The sequence below is a fragment of the Mandrillus leucophaeus genome, unplaced genomic scaffold (assembly GCF_000951045.1).
Source record: "Mandrillus leucophaeus isolate KB7577 unplaced genomic scaffold, Mleu.le_1.0 Scaffold39, whole genome shotgun sequence".
In the NCBI taxonomy this organism is placed as follows: domain Eukaryota; kingdom Metazoa; phylum Chordata; class Mammalia; order Primates; family Cercopithecidae; genus Mandrillus; species Mandrillus leucophaeus.
In genome coordinates, this window is record NW_012104142.1 from 3670204 (window position 1) to 3683929 (window position 13726).

General features: G+C 44.8%; 2 protein-coding genes across 7 annotated transcripts in view; one reads left to right on the plus strand and one right to left on the minus strand.

Annotated features, from left to right (window-relative positions):
* The window catches only part of ASCC1 (activating signal cointegrator 1 complex subunit 1), a 123707-nt gene extending 113120 nt beyond the window's left edge, over positions 1-10587 (minus strand). Inside the window, exons 1-3 of one of the 4 annotated variants that reach the window (XM_011991100.1) lie at positions 10280-10587; positions 6417-6550; positions 4361-4460 (exon numbers count right to left, since the gene is read on the minus strand). In XM_011991100.1, coding sequence (XP_011846490.1) covers positions 4361-4460; positions 6417-6550; positions 10280-10320 — 275 coding nt within the window. In that variant the 5' untranslated portion in view covers positions 10321-10587. Of the gene's footprint in view, positions 1-4360; positions 4461-6416; positions 6562-9026; positions 9158-9402; positions 9638-10272 lie in introns of those variants that run through there. The other 3 variants (XM_011991099.1, XM_011991101.1, XM_011991102.1) reach the window with 3 other exon arrangements.
* Positions 866-13726, plus strand: part of ANAPC16 (anaphase promoting complex subunit 16) — a 28318-nt gene continuing 15457 nt past the window's right edge. Inside the window, exon 1 of one of the 3 annotated variants that reach the window (XM_011991098.1) lies at positions 866-876. The gene's annotated coding sequence lies outside the window, so the exon portion shown is untranslated. Of the gene's footprint in view, positions 877-9197; positions 9429-13726 lie in introns of those variants that run through there. The other 2 variants (XM_011991095.1, XM_011991097.1) reach the window with 2 other exon arrangements.

Genomic DNA, 13726 nt, shown 5'->3' on the forward strand with positions numbered 1-13726 from the left:
AAAAAAAAAAAAAAAAAAAAATTAAATTAAATTAAAATGGAGTGAATAGTACCTACTTGTCATAAGGTTGTCATAAGGATTAAACGTGGTCATATATGAAAGAGCTTCCCAATAAGTGGCACAGAGCTCCATACAGTCCATGCTGTTGGGCAGATGCCCCAAACGTTAGCAGGTTAAGCATACCAGGAGAAGGACCCTGTATGGCAGACACACCTGACAGTAATAACTTAAGCCTACCTGAGAATCACCCTATGATCTAAGAAGAATATGTGTTCAGAGTTCCAAGCTACGGAATCTGGCTTGGATTCATTCCAACCCAGAGATCCATTCCTTTATGCATGAGGAACATCTGAATCCCTGACCCATTTATGGAACCCAAGCCATACAGGGGATCGAGGGCCTTTGCTTTGGATTAAATAAAGGTTGCCAGGTGATGTCTGCTAGGGGCAGGGTGCGAAGTGGAAATGTTATATAAACTGTATGCTTTTTCCAAGCAGTTGAAGTTCTGTCCAGCCCACCACCACGGTACTGCCCTTTATGCAAGTCCCCTCAATAAACCCTGTGTCTCACTTGCTGGCTCTGGGTCTCTTCCCCAGACTAACATGGCGCCATCCCTGTTGAAGTCAACAGGTATGCAGCATGACACATGCTATCCTCATTAAACCCATACTGGTATCTTTCCAGTTAAAAGTATAGTTGGACTGAAAAGAGGTTTCCATGGAAAATCTAAAATATTCACTATAGGGCAGGCACAGTGGTTCTTGCCTGTAATCCCAGCACTCTGGGATGCAAGGCAGGCAGATCACCTGAGGTCAGCCTGACCAACATGGCAAAACCCCATCTCTAACAAAAACACAAAAAAATTAGCCAGGCATGGTGGCACATGCCTGCAGTCCCAGCTACTCGGGAGGCTGAAGTAAGAGAATCGCTTGAACCGGGGAGGCAGAGGTTGCAATGAGCCCAGATCACGCCACTGCACTCCAGCCTGGGCAACAGAGTGAGACTCCGTGTCAAAATAATAAAATAAAATAAATAAAATATTCACTACAATAACACAAATAAGCAGTGACAAGGTGATTCCTTAGTTGAATACATAAGAGGAAACTCCTACCAGGTCAAGTGGTTCTCAGTCTTGGCTATACACTGGAATCACCTGGGGGGCTTCAAATAGTGATATCTGAGTCCTGCTCCCACAGACTCTGATTTAATTGGTCTAGGGTGCACCCAAGCACTGGGAATTTTAGAAACTCCCCAGATGATTCTCCTGTGCACCTGAGACTAAGAACCACAGCATGAGACCTAACCCATGGACAGGTGTTGTCAATATTAGGCTCTGATTATAAATTAGTTTGGCCAGGTAATTTCTTTCTTGATCCAAATAAGCCTACAGAAATTATTCCTAAGAAAGAAAATCTTCTTAGTATTTTTTATTTATTTATTTATTTATTTATTTATTTATTTTTGACAGAGGATATTGCTCTGTTGCCCAGGTGGAACTACATGGCACAATCATAGCTCACTGTAACCTTGAACCTCTGGGCTCAAGCAATACTCCTGGCTTCAGCCTCCCAAGTAGCTGGGACTACAAGCACTCACTACCAAGCCTGGCTAATTTACCTATTTCTATTCATTCATTCGTTCATTCATTCATTCATTCATTCATTTATTGTAGAAACGGGGTCTCACCATGTTGCCCAAGCTGGGTGGTCTCCAACTCATGGGCTCAAGTAATCCTCCCATCTTGGCCTCCCAAAGTGCTGGGATTACAGGTATGTGCCACCACACCCAGCCTTGTGAGTAAATATTATCTATTAATTAGGATTTATCAGAGCCAATACCTAATCTAACATGCAAGTCACCTGGCACATAATGAGTGCTTAGAATATAGAGAAATCAAAAGATCATCAAGTTAGAATCATGCAAGGAACTTTTACACACCTCAGCAGTAGCAGATACACACCAAGACCTGTCACACTGATTTTTTTTTTTTTTTCTTCAGGAAACTGAGCCACGACTTTCTAAAATCATGTTTCTTAGGAAAAAACGTCACTAGAGCCTGATTTGGTCATATTCCAGGAAAATTTTATATTTAATAGGTGTTTAGACTGCTATCAAGGTTGATGAAACCATTTGTGGCCAAGCACGGTGGCTCATGCCTGTAATCCCAACACTTTGGCAGGCCAAGGGGGTGGATCACCTGAGGTCAGGAGTTCGAGACCAGCCTAGCCAACATGGTAAAACCCCACCTCTACTAAAAATACAAAACTTAGCCAGGTGTAGTAGTGCAGGCCTGTAGTTCCAGCTACTCAGGAGTCTGATGCAAGAGAATCGCTTGAACCAAAACGGAGGAGGTTGCAGTGAGCCAACATCATGCCACTGTACACCAGCCTGGGCGACAGAGTGAGACTCTGTCTCAAAATATATGTGTGTGTGTGTATGTGTGTGCAGAGACCAATAAGCAGGCTATTTTAAGTAATCCACAGAAAAGGCAGAGGGGTAGCAGTGAAGATACAGATAGCTGGTAGATTCAAAATATATTTAACACATTTGTAATACCTGCCCACTGGGAGGCCAAGGCAGGTGGACTGCTTGAGTTCCAGAGCTCAAGACCAGCCTGGGCAATATGGTGAAACCCTGTCTCTATCAAAAATGCAAAAAATTAGCCAGGTGTGGTGGCGCACAACTATAGTCCCAGCTATTTTGGGGGGTTGAAGCAGGGAGGATCACTTGAGCCCAGGAAGTCAAGGCTACAGTGATCCAAGATAGCACCACTGCACTCCAGCCGGGTAACAAAGCAAAAGCAAAGCCCTGCCTTTAAAAAAAAAAAAAAAGATATTTAAAAGGTAATATGGGATATGGTGGTTGGGCATGGCTCATTCCAACACTTCGGGAGACCAAGGTGGGAGGATCACTTGAGTCCAGGAGGTCAAGATCAGCCTCGGAAACATGGTAAAACCCCATCTCTACAAGTAATTCAAAAAATTAGCCAGGCTTGGCGGTGTGTGCCAGTCCCAGCTACTTGGGAGGCTGAGGTAGGAGGATCACTTTAGCCTGGGCAGTCAAGGCTGCAGTGAGCTGAGATTGTGCCACTACACTCTAGCCTGGCAACAGTGAGACACCCTGTCTCAAAAACATAATAATAATAAAAATAGGCTGGGTGCGGAGGCTCATGCCTATAATGCCGGCACTTTGGGAAGCCGAGGCAGGTGGACCACCTGAGGTCAGGAGTTCAAGACCAACCTAGCCAACATGGCGAAATCCCATCTCTACTAAAAATACAAAAATTAGCCAGGCATGGCAGGTACCTATTATCCCAGCTACTCAGGAGGCTGAGGCAGGAGGATGGCTTGAACTCTGGGGGCGGAGGTTGCAGTGAGCCAAGATCGTCCCATTGCACTCCTGCCTGGGTGAAAGAGCGAAACTCCATCTCAAAATAAACAAATAAATAAAATAAATAAAAGGTGATGTGGTTTGGATCTGTGTCCCTGCCAAATCTCATGCTGAAATGTAACTCTCAAGTGTTGAAAGTGGGGCCTGGTGGCAGGTGTTTGGAACATGGGGGTAGATCCCTCATGATGGCTTAGCACTATCTCCTTGGCAATGAGTGAGCTCACACAAGATCTGGTTGTTTAAAATGTGTGGCACCTCACCTCCCATGGTTTTTGCTCCTGCTTTCACCATGTGACATGCCTGCTCCCACTTCAGCTTCTGCCAAGAGTAAAAGGTCCCTGAGGCCTCCCCAGATGCCGGTGCCATGCTTGTAGTGTCTGTAGAGTCATGAGCCAGTGAAACCGCTTTTCCTTTTTTTTTTTTTAAGACTAAGTTTCACTCTTGTTGCCCAGGCTGGAGTGCAATGACATGAATCTCTGCTCACTGCAACCTCTGCCTCCCAGGTTTAAGTGATTCTCCTGCCTCAGCCTCCCGAGTAGCTGGGATTACAGGTGCTCACCACCACACCCGGCTAATTTTTGTATATTTAGTAGAGACAGGGTTTCACCATGTTGACCAGGCTGGTCTTGAACTTCCGACCTCACGTGATCTATCTGCCTCAGCCTCCCAAAGTGCCAGGATTACAGGCATGAGCCACCGCACCTGGCCGAAACCTCTTTTCTTTATAAATTACCCAGGCTCTGGTATTTCTTCATAGCAACACAAGAATGGCCTAAGAGGCAAAATCAGCTTAGTGATGCACGTGGAACAATGAAATTAATCTGTAATCAGTCCTCTGACACTTTAGGACATTTTATCATTTTATCATTAGTAATCAAGCATCGCAATAAGTATGGAAGACCAAAGAGTCCACTTCCCACTGAGTTTCCTGGAAGTCTCTCCCCATGAAGCTGTTGGGGACATGACTCACTTATAGAGCAAGCTGGGGGCCCTCACAGTAGACCGGAATCCTTGTGGGGTCTGCTCCACCTCGTAGGCATCACAGGGCTCATCAGCACACTCCATGGAGCCTGCAGAGAAACCATGACATCTCACTCAGAAACAATGTTGCTCTGTGGACAACAGCCTTTGCCTCAGCTGTCAACCGCTGTTGGCGTTTAAAAAAAGCAATACACAGGCATAAAAAACAGCCAGACACTGTACATTCCATGACACTGCTCTGATACTCCTTCCGACCTATCTTATAAGAAATAAACCATAAAAAAACACATGGCTATTTTAAATCTTTCAGTCTTGGAACCCTGGGAAGGTAGCACATGTATACAGTAGTTCCCCCTCATCTGTGGTTTCGCTTTCCAAGTTTTCAGTTACCTGCAGTTAACTGCTGTCCGAAACCATTACTACAATAAGATACTGGGCATGAGACACAGAGACCACATTCACATCACCTTTATTACAATGTATTGTTATAACTGTTCTATTTTGTTAGTGATTGTTATTAATCTCTCCCTGTGCCTGATTAACAAACTAAACTTTACCAAAGGTTTCTATATACAGTTGGCCCTCCATATACAGGGATTCCCCATCAGTGGATTCAACCAACCACAGACTGAAAATATTTGAAAAAAAATCCAGCCTGGGCAACAAAGTAAAACCCCTCATCTCTACAAAGATTAGCTGGGCATGGTGGCACATGCTCGTAGTCCCCACTACTCAGGAAGATGATGTGGGAGAATCATTTGAGCCCAAGAGGTGACGCTGCAGTGAACCAAGGTCGTGCCACTGCACTCCAGAATGGGCTTGTCTCTTAAAAAAAAAAAAAATTACTTGGAAAAAAATAAAATAAAATAACAACACAGCAATAAAAATAAAACAAATTAAAAAACAATACAGGCTAGGCATGGTGGCTCATGCCTGTAATCCCAGCACTTTGGGAGGTCGAGGCAGACAGATCACCCAAAGTCAGGAGTTTGAGACCAGGCTGGCCAACATGGTGAAACACCATCTCAACTGAAAATACAAAAATTAGCCACGTGTGGTGGCGGGCGCCTGTAGTCCCAGCTACTGGGGAGGCTGAGGCAGAACTGCTTGAACTCGGGAGGTGGAGGTTACAGAGAGCCCAGATCATGCCACTGCACTCCAGCCTGGGTGACAAGAGCAAAACTCTGTCTCGAAAAATAATAATAATAATAATAATAATAATAAACAATACAGTACAACTACTATTTACAGAGCATTTGCATTGTATTGTGTATCATATGTATTACAAGAGAGGATTTAAAGTAGGATGTGTGTAGGTTACATGCAAATACCACGATGTTCTACAAAAGGGACATGGGCATCTGAGGATTTTGGTAACACTACTGGGCAATGGACTAAATACATATGTTCATTTATTTCAAAAATTTATATATAATTACTTTAGGGCCAGGTGCGGTGGCTCACGTCTATAATCCCAGCACTTTGAGAGGCCGAGGCAGGTGGATCACTTGAGGTCAGGAGTTCAAGACCAGCCTGGCCAACATGGTGAAACCCTGTCTCTACTAAAAATACAAAAATTAGCTGGACATCGTGGCACATGCCTGTAGTCCCAGCTACTTGGGAGGCTGAGGCACCAGAATCACTTGAAGAGATTGCAGTGAGTGGAGATTACATTACTGCATTCCAGCCTAAGTGACAGAGCGAGACTCCATCTCTAATAATAATAATAATTACAACTCCACAGACAAAGGAACTTAATTTTGTCATAGAATATTAATGGTTAATATTAATAACTAAAATTTCTCCTTACGATATTTAAACCTCTGTACAAAGAAGAAACATAACTTATAAATTGCAACCAAAAATACTTCAGCTAAACTCAAACTCATCAGTACCCTTAGACATGAACAAAAACAGAGCTATATGAGGCCAAACATCTCAAATTTCAGTGCTGACACAGAAACACATTGAAACAAACAAAAAATTGATCCTACAATACACAGGACATTTTACTTCTTATCTGACCAATGAGCAACTAGGATTACCTTGATAGAAGTCCTCTTCATCTTCTTCATGTTGATAGGTCTGTTCTTGGACTGGATTCTTCCTGTAATTCCGGCCATCAATTCTTATAAGCTGTGGACGCAGAACTTCCATGACACTTTCTTCAAATAATATTCTGATGACGTCCTGAAAAATATAATTACCATCTTACCCTTCTTAGTGAGAATTAAACATCCTATCTCTAGTATCTGAACCATTGTGTAGGTCTGAATTGGGCATCAGTTCACAGTATCTCCCACACAAAAGCAGCACTGTTTCCCATTGGATTTCCCATCTGTAAACCAGTTTAGGTTAACTGCTGTATTTTCTACCACACTGGCTCACTCTAGAGAGCAAAGTAATTTGTAAACTATTTATCACCCACCCCCGAAAAAAAGGGATTAAAAGGCATATACTCTTTAAAAAAAAAAAGAAAGAAAGAAAGGAAGGAAGGGAGAGAGGGAGGGAGGGGAGCAGTGGCTCACATCTGTAATCCTAGCACTTTGGGAGGCCAAGGTGAGAGGATTGGTTGAGTTTGGAGTTCAAGACCAGCCTTGTGAACATAGTGAGGCCTCGCCTCTAAGAAAAGAAAAAGAGGACCAGGTGCGGTGGCTCACACCTGTAATTCCAGCACTTTGGTAGGCCGAGGTGGGCGGATCACCAGGTCAGGAGTTCAAGACCAGCCTGACCAACAGGGTGAAACCCCGTTTCTACTACAAATACAAAAATTAGCTGGGCATGGTGGCACGCGCCTGTAATCCCAGGTACTCAGGAGGGTGAGGCAGGAAAATCTCTTGAACCCAGGAGGCGGAGGTTGCAGTGAGCCGAGATCGAACCGCTGCACTCCAGCCTGGGCAACAGAGCGCAACTCCGTCTTAAAAAAAAAAGAAAGAAAAAGAGAAAAGGGCCGGGCATGGTGGCTTACACCTATACTCCCAGCACTTTGGGAGGCTGAGGAAGGAGGACTGCTTGAGCCCAAGAGTTTGAAACCAGCCTGGGCAACATGGCGACACCCTGTTTCTCAAAAAAAAAGAGATTAAAAATAAAAGGCAGCCTTTGAAAGAGAGAATAAAGCTCTCTTTATTACTTTAACCTAATAAGTAAAATGCGAACTTCAGTGGTTATCTAACCATTTGCACAGTATCTTTTTTTTTTTTTTTTTTTTTTGAGACGGTGTCTCGCTCTTATTCCCCAGGCTGGAATGCAATGACACAATCTCTGCTCACTGTAACCTCTGCCTCCCGGGTTCAAGTGATTCTCCTGCCTCAGCCTTCCAAGTTGCTGGAACTGCAGGCATCCGCCACCACCCCCGGCTAATTTTTTGTTATTTTTAGTAGAGACTGGGTTTTGTCATTTTGGCCAGGCTGGTCTGGAACTCCTGGCCTCAGCTGATCCACCAGCCTCAGCCTCCCAAAGTGCTGGGATTACAGGAGTAAGCCACTGTGCCCAGCAAACTCTATCTAGCAAGAGAAAGACAATGAGGGATATTTAATACACTTAACCATCCAGAAAAAAAAAAGCCTGTAAGTACTTTCAGAGGTGCTAGAAATTCACACAAAACAATCAGTTCCAGTTGCCTGTCAAAGCAGTAAATTAATAACAACTTAACCAATATGGTTCTCAGACCAATATACTGCTGAGGGGAGGAATCCAGTTTCTACAGGCCACTGCCCAACAAAATGCACATCACTCACTGAGAAGCCAAGCTTCTGGTCACACCACTTAATGGATCCAATAATTTAGGAAACAAAGGTTCCTTATAGGCGAGCTGAAGTTAAATTCAGCCAGTATTCCTACCATGTACAGCTTAGTCTTGAAGCCCAAAATACTGAAGAGTTCCAAAGAAAACAAGTTGATCCTTACTAAATACACTAACGCTCCAGCCAACGTGGACGCGGTGGCTCACGTCTGTAATCCCAGCACTTTGGGAGGCCGAGGTGGGTGGATCATCTGAGGTCAGGAGTTCAACACCAGCCTGGCCAAGATGGTGAAACCCGTCTCTACTGAAAATACAAAAAGTAGCCGGGCTTGGTGGCGGGCGCCTGTAATCCCAGCTACTCGGAAGGCTGATGTGGCACGAGAATCGCTTAAGCCTGAGAGGCGGAGGTTGCAGTGAGCTGAGATCGCGCCACTGCACTCCAGCCTGGGTGACAGAGCGAGACTTCGTCTCAAAAAAATAAATAAAATAAAATAATAATTGATTATTTGTGTGCTTACAGAACCAAGAAGAGGTTTTGTGAGAAATAACAACATAGAAGGTAAACCGACATGGATAGAGGAAAAGAGCACATCATTAGCAATAGTCGATGACATCACAACCCAGTGGTCTATTCCCTGAGGCCTCTAAAGTTCTCAATGAAAAAACACTTTCAAGGCGAAAGCTAAAAAAAAAAAAGTTCCCCACAAAAGCAGACTAAGGTGAAAGTCGGGCCCTCAGAACAAGAGCTCCGGAAAAACAGGTAGTCGTCGCGGAGACAGCAAACGCAGCATCTACCTGTCCTACATGGCCCTGCGCTACGAGACTGCTCGGAAGGAAAGGCGGGAATAACCAACTTAACCCTGCTTCGAGGTGGTTTGGAGAGGAAGAGGAAAGCCGTGTCTTTCTGCAATATCGTGAGGGAAGCCGAGACCCCGAATCATCAAAGAGAAGGAGCAGAAGAGGACTAGGCGGCTGCAGGTAAACCAAGGTAGGGCGAGGAGGCAAAGGAACCGGAATTCCTCTCCACGAGCGCGTTCTCGGCTCCCCTCCTAGCGTCTCCGCCCCGGCCACGCCCACCACGGCCCGGGCGCGCGCACGCCGCCTTCGCCGCGGGCCCCTCCGTGGAGGCGCGAGCACGCCGCCGTCCTCGTCGTGCTGAGCGTGACCGCTCTGGCTGGTCCTGGGGGCGGGGCTGTAGGGGAAAGTGCTAAAGCCGCTGAGGTAAGAGACCGAGGGCTGAAGGGCCCTCGGGAGCTTGGTGAAAAGGGAGTTAACCCCTAGGATCCTACCTGCAGGAACTAGAAAAATGGAGAAGGTAGGAGGAGAAACAGGAGACTGCTGTAACAGACGTGCGACAGGAAATTTTCCCAGGCCGGGTTTGACTGAGTGCGCATGCGGGCCAAGGGGTGGCGCCTGCGCAGTGGGACAGCGCCGATGGCGTCGTTTCCTGTGGACCCAGCTGGGTGGGAAATGTGGCTAGGAGTTAGCTTGGGAGCCGCTGGTGTTCTGACCGCTCCCCTCTCTGGCCACTCTCTCTCCACGCCCACCCCACCCCCGGTTACAGCTGCGGCGTCTGTTTGGTTTGGGTTGCAATCCAGCTGTTTTGAAGTGGAACGATTTTTTGATGATGGAATTTAATGATTGCTTGTAATGATTTGCCTTTGTACTAGGGTAGGAACTTTTAAGGAATTACTCTTTTTAAGAAAATAGGCATATGTCTGTTAGAAAGGAAAGGAATTTATATTCGTAAAACTATGAAGGCCGGGCGCGGTGGCCCACGCCTGTAATCCCAGCACTTTGGGAGGCCGAGGCTGGCGGATCACGAGGTCAGGAGATCGAGGCCATACTGGCTAACACGGGGTTTCACCGTGTTAAATACAAAACAAAATTAGCTGGGCGTGGTGGCAGGCGCCTATAGTCCCAGCTACTGGGGAGGCTGAGGCAGGAGAATGGCGTGAACCCGGGAGGCGGAGCTTGCAGTGAGCCGAGATTGTGCCACTGCATTCTGGCCTGGGCGACAGAGGGAGACTCCGTCTCAAAAAAAAAAACTATGAATGCGAGGTCATCCCTGCCGTACATGAAGAAAATGTTTAAGCATCTTAGCTCGGACACAGCAATCTGTCCACAAAGCATCGTTACTCTCCTGTGAGGATCTCCACTGTCAGCCCCAACTTCCCCTGACAGGGCCAAATCCCAGGATACTTCATCAGTATTTGTTCAACAGAACATTACTGAGCACCTCCGGTGGGCCTCGCAGACTAGTTGAAAATAGAGTTGTGCGAATAGATCTGCACAATGAGAAAAAAATCCGTAATGAACCAATACTGATGACACCACGCTTGTCTATCTCCTGCATAACCTTTGCTGAGCCCTGCGTTCTGTCATTTGTTCTTCATTCATTCATCCGAAATGCTCAGGAAGCACTGTGGAAACACTGTGACCCAGGTTCTGTGCTCGGCATTGAGGGTAGAAAGACTTCGAAGGTGGCAGGATGTTTCTTAAGATCATGAACCTTAAAATGAAAGTGTAGGCCGGGCGCAGTGGCTCACACCTGTAATCCCAGCACTTTGGGAGGCCGAGGCGGGCCGGATCACGAGGTCGGGAGATCAAGATTATCCTGGCTAACATGGTGAAACCCCGTTTCTACTAAAAACAATACAAAAAATTAGCCGGGAGTGGTGGTGGGCGCCTGTAGTCCCAGCAACTCGGGAGGCTGAGACGGGAGAATGGCGTGAACCCGGGAAGCAGAGCTTGCAGTGAGCCGAGATCGCACCACTGCACTCCAGCCTGGAGTGCTTAATAGAAGCAGTTAATAGAGCGAGACTCCGTCTCAAAAAAAATGAATAAATAAAAATGAAAGTGTAAAGTGCTTAGTAGAAGGTATTGGCCCTCCTCCTGAGCAGATTCTTTCCCCTCTGGGAGCTTGCTAACTCTGTTAGATGGAGAGAATTAAGACTTTTTCCATGAGGTTTTTTCATAGTAAGTATGAAAAACTGGGATCTGCATAAGAAAAACACTCAGGAGTAACTCTCCGTTAATGATTTTGAACAGCCAAGATTTATGAAGTGTTTACTAAGCCTGCAACCGTTCCAAGTGTTTTACGTGTATTAATTAATCTTTGTCACACCTGTGTGAGGTAGGTGATGTTATTACAGGTTGAGTATCCTTAATCTAGAAATCCAAAATCCTCCAAAATTTAAAACTTTTGAGCACTGACGGGATGGTCAAAGGAAGTGCTTTTTGGAGCATTTTGAATTTTAGATTTTCGGATTTGGGAGGCTTAATCGTTACGTATAATGCAAATATCCCAAAACCTGGGAAAAAATCCGAAATCCAAAATACCTCCAGTCCCAAGCATTTGGGATGAAGGGTACTCAACCTGTTTCCCGTTTTGCAGATAAGACAACCAAGGAACAAAAAGATCCCGGAGTGGGAGGCGGACGCGGAGGTTGCGGTGAGCCAAGATAGTGCTGTTGCACTCCAGCCTGGGGAACAAGAGTGAGACTCCGTCTCAAAAAAAAAAAAAAAAAAAAAAAACAGAAGTTGCAATTTTTTACATTTTTGCCATCAGACCTTGGCAATGACCTTGAGCAGTACGATATAAATAACTCCCACATGCTTAGCGTTCCAATAATGGAACACTAGGTATAAATGGGTGAAATGATTTGTCCACAGTCTTGCAGCAAGTAAGTAGCAAAACCAGAACTCAGAGAGGCTTCATAATCTTACCCACTATGCTGCTTTACCTTGCACATGACAAATGACATGCCAACAAGCCAGTGCTTCAGAATGTCACAGCAGATAAGCTAAAATTGTCTCTACACCTCAGTTTTATTTTTTCATGTATAAAATGAGGAAGTTGGGTTAGATGACTTTTAAGGAATCTGTGGTTTCTGTGAAATATTTAATTCACTTAGCAAACATTTACTGAAATGAACAGCTACTTCCTTACCATAGACCAGGTGTTATGTTTGGTTCTGGTGATCAGTTAATGCCTGCCCTGAGAGCAGTTACAACCTAGAGTTTATTAGTTTTGCTTTACTCTCATTTACCACTTGCTGGTAGCGTTCAAAATTTAACTGAAATCTTTAGAGCTAGAAATTATTTAGGTTTATCCTTCCACCTCAGCAGAAAACTGCTTATTTAAAGTTAGCTTTGTGCTGATTCTGTGCTCCAGTTTTTAACTCTGGCTGTTTTGTGTATGGAATGATAGAAGTTCTGAGAGTTTGAAAGAAAACAGGATGAAAGGGAATTCCTTTGATTATATTCAGCTTAGAAGTCACACTGTGGCTACCTTTAGAAGCTGTCCTCACTCTGGCAGTTGCTTGGGTGCTCTCCTGAGCACCTGACTTCAAAATATAAAGTATAAAGCATTTGCAACTGAATAGAGCATTTATCAGGGTGTAGGAAAAATAGAGTTTTAAATCTTAGGTGAGATATATAAACAGTTCACCGTGGGTGCTACTCTGAACTGATGGGAAATAAAGACTGAGCTACTCTCCAAAAGGTGGCTAAGTTGTCTGTATACTTTATTTGAATCCCACCAGGTATTCACTTAGAGATTTGGTCCTGATCCCTTACTGCTTAAATTCAAAAACAATTCAAAAACTTGTCGGGCTATATTTTGACCCAGTGTATTCTGGAAGATTGGATATTAATCTAACTGCAAAAGTTGTTGCCTCTCGGAGCTTGCAGTGAGCCGACATCCGGCCACTGCACTCCAGCCTGGGCGATAGAGCGAGACTCCGTCTCAAAAAAAAAAAAAAAAAAAAGTTGTTGCCTCTGTGGATATGAGTACAATTTGAAAAGTTATCAGAGCTCAGAGAAAAAAGGAAGAGTGATCTAATAACAAGATTGAAAATGTCGGCTGAGCAGAGTGGCTCAGGCCTGTAATCCCAGCACTTTGAGAGGCTGAGGTGGGAGAATCACTTGAGCTCAGGAATTGGAGACCAGCCTGAGCAACATAGTGAGACTTTATCTCCACAAAAAATAAACAAAATTAGTGGAGTTTGGTGGCACGTGCCTGTAGTCCCAGCTACTCGCGAGACTGAGGTGAGAGGATAACTTGTACCCAGGAGGTCAAGGCTGGAGTTAACCAAGATCGTGCCACTGCATTCCAGCCTGGGAAACATAGTGAGACTCTGTCTCCAAAAAAATAAAATAAAATAAAATGTCATTAATCAATTTGCATTTTTGCTGACAGTCTTGTTATAATAGCTGTTCTACCGTTGTTCCGGGTTCCCACTTCACTATTAATCAGTGTTACTTATAGACATGTAATGAAGTCAGAAACCAAGCTCTGCTTCTCTAACAACCTTAAATCTTCATCACAAAATTAAGCAAACAGAACAGCCAGTGTTTCAAGACATACTATATCATTTTCCTTACTAGAAAACTGGATTTTATGTATATAAATTTTATATTTGTATTTCATTTCCTCACTTTTTTCTATTTTCTTTTTTTTTTTTGAGACGGAGTCTGGCTCTGTTGCGCAGGCTGGAGTGCAGTGGCTGGATCTCAGCTCACTGCAAGCCCCGCCTCCCGGGTTCACGCCATTCTCCTGCCTCAGCCTCCCGAGTAGCTGGGAGTACAGGCGCCTGCCATCTCGCCCGG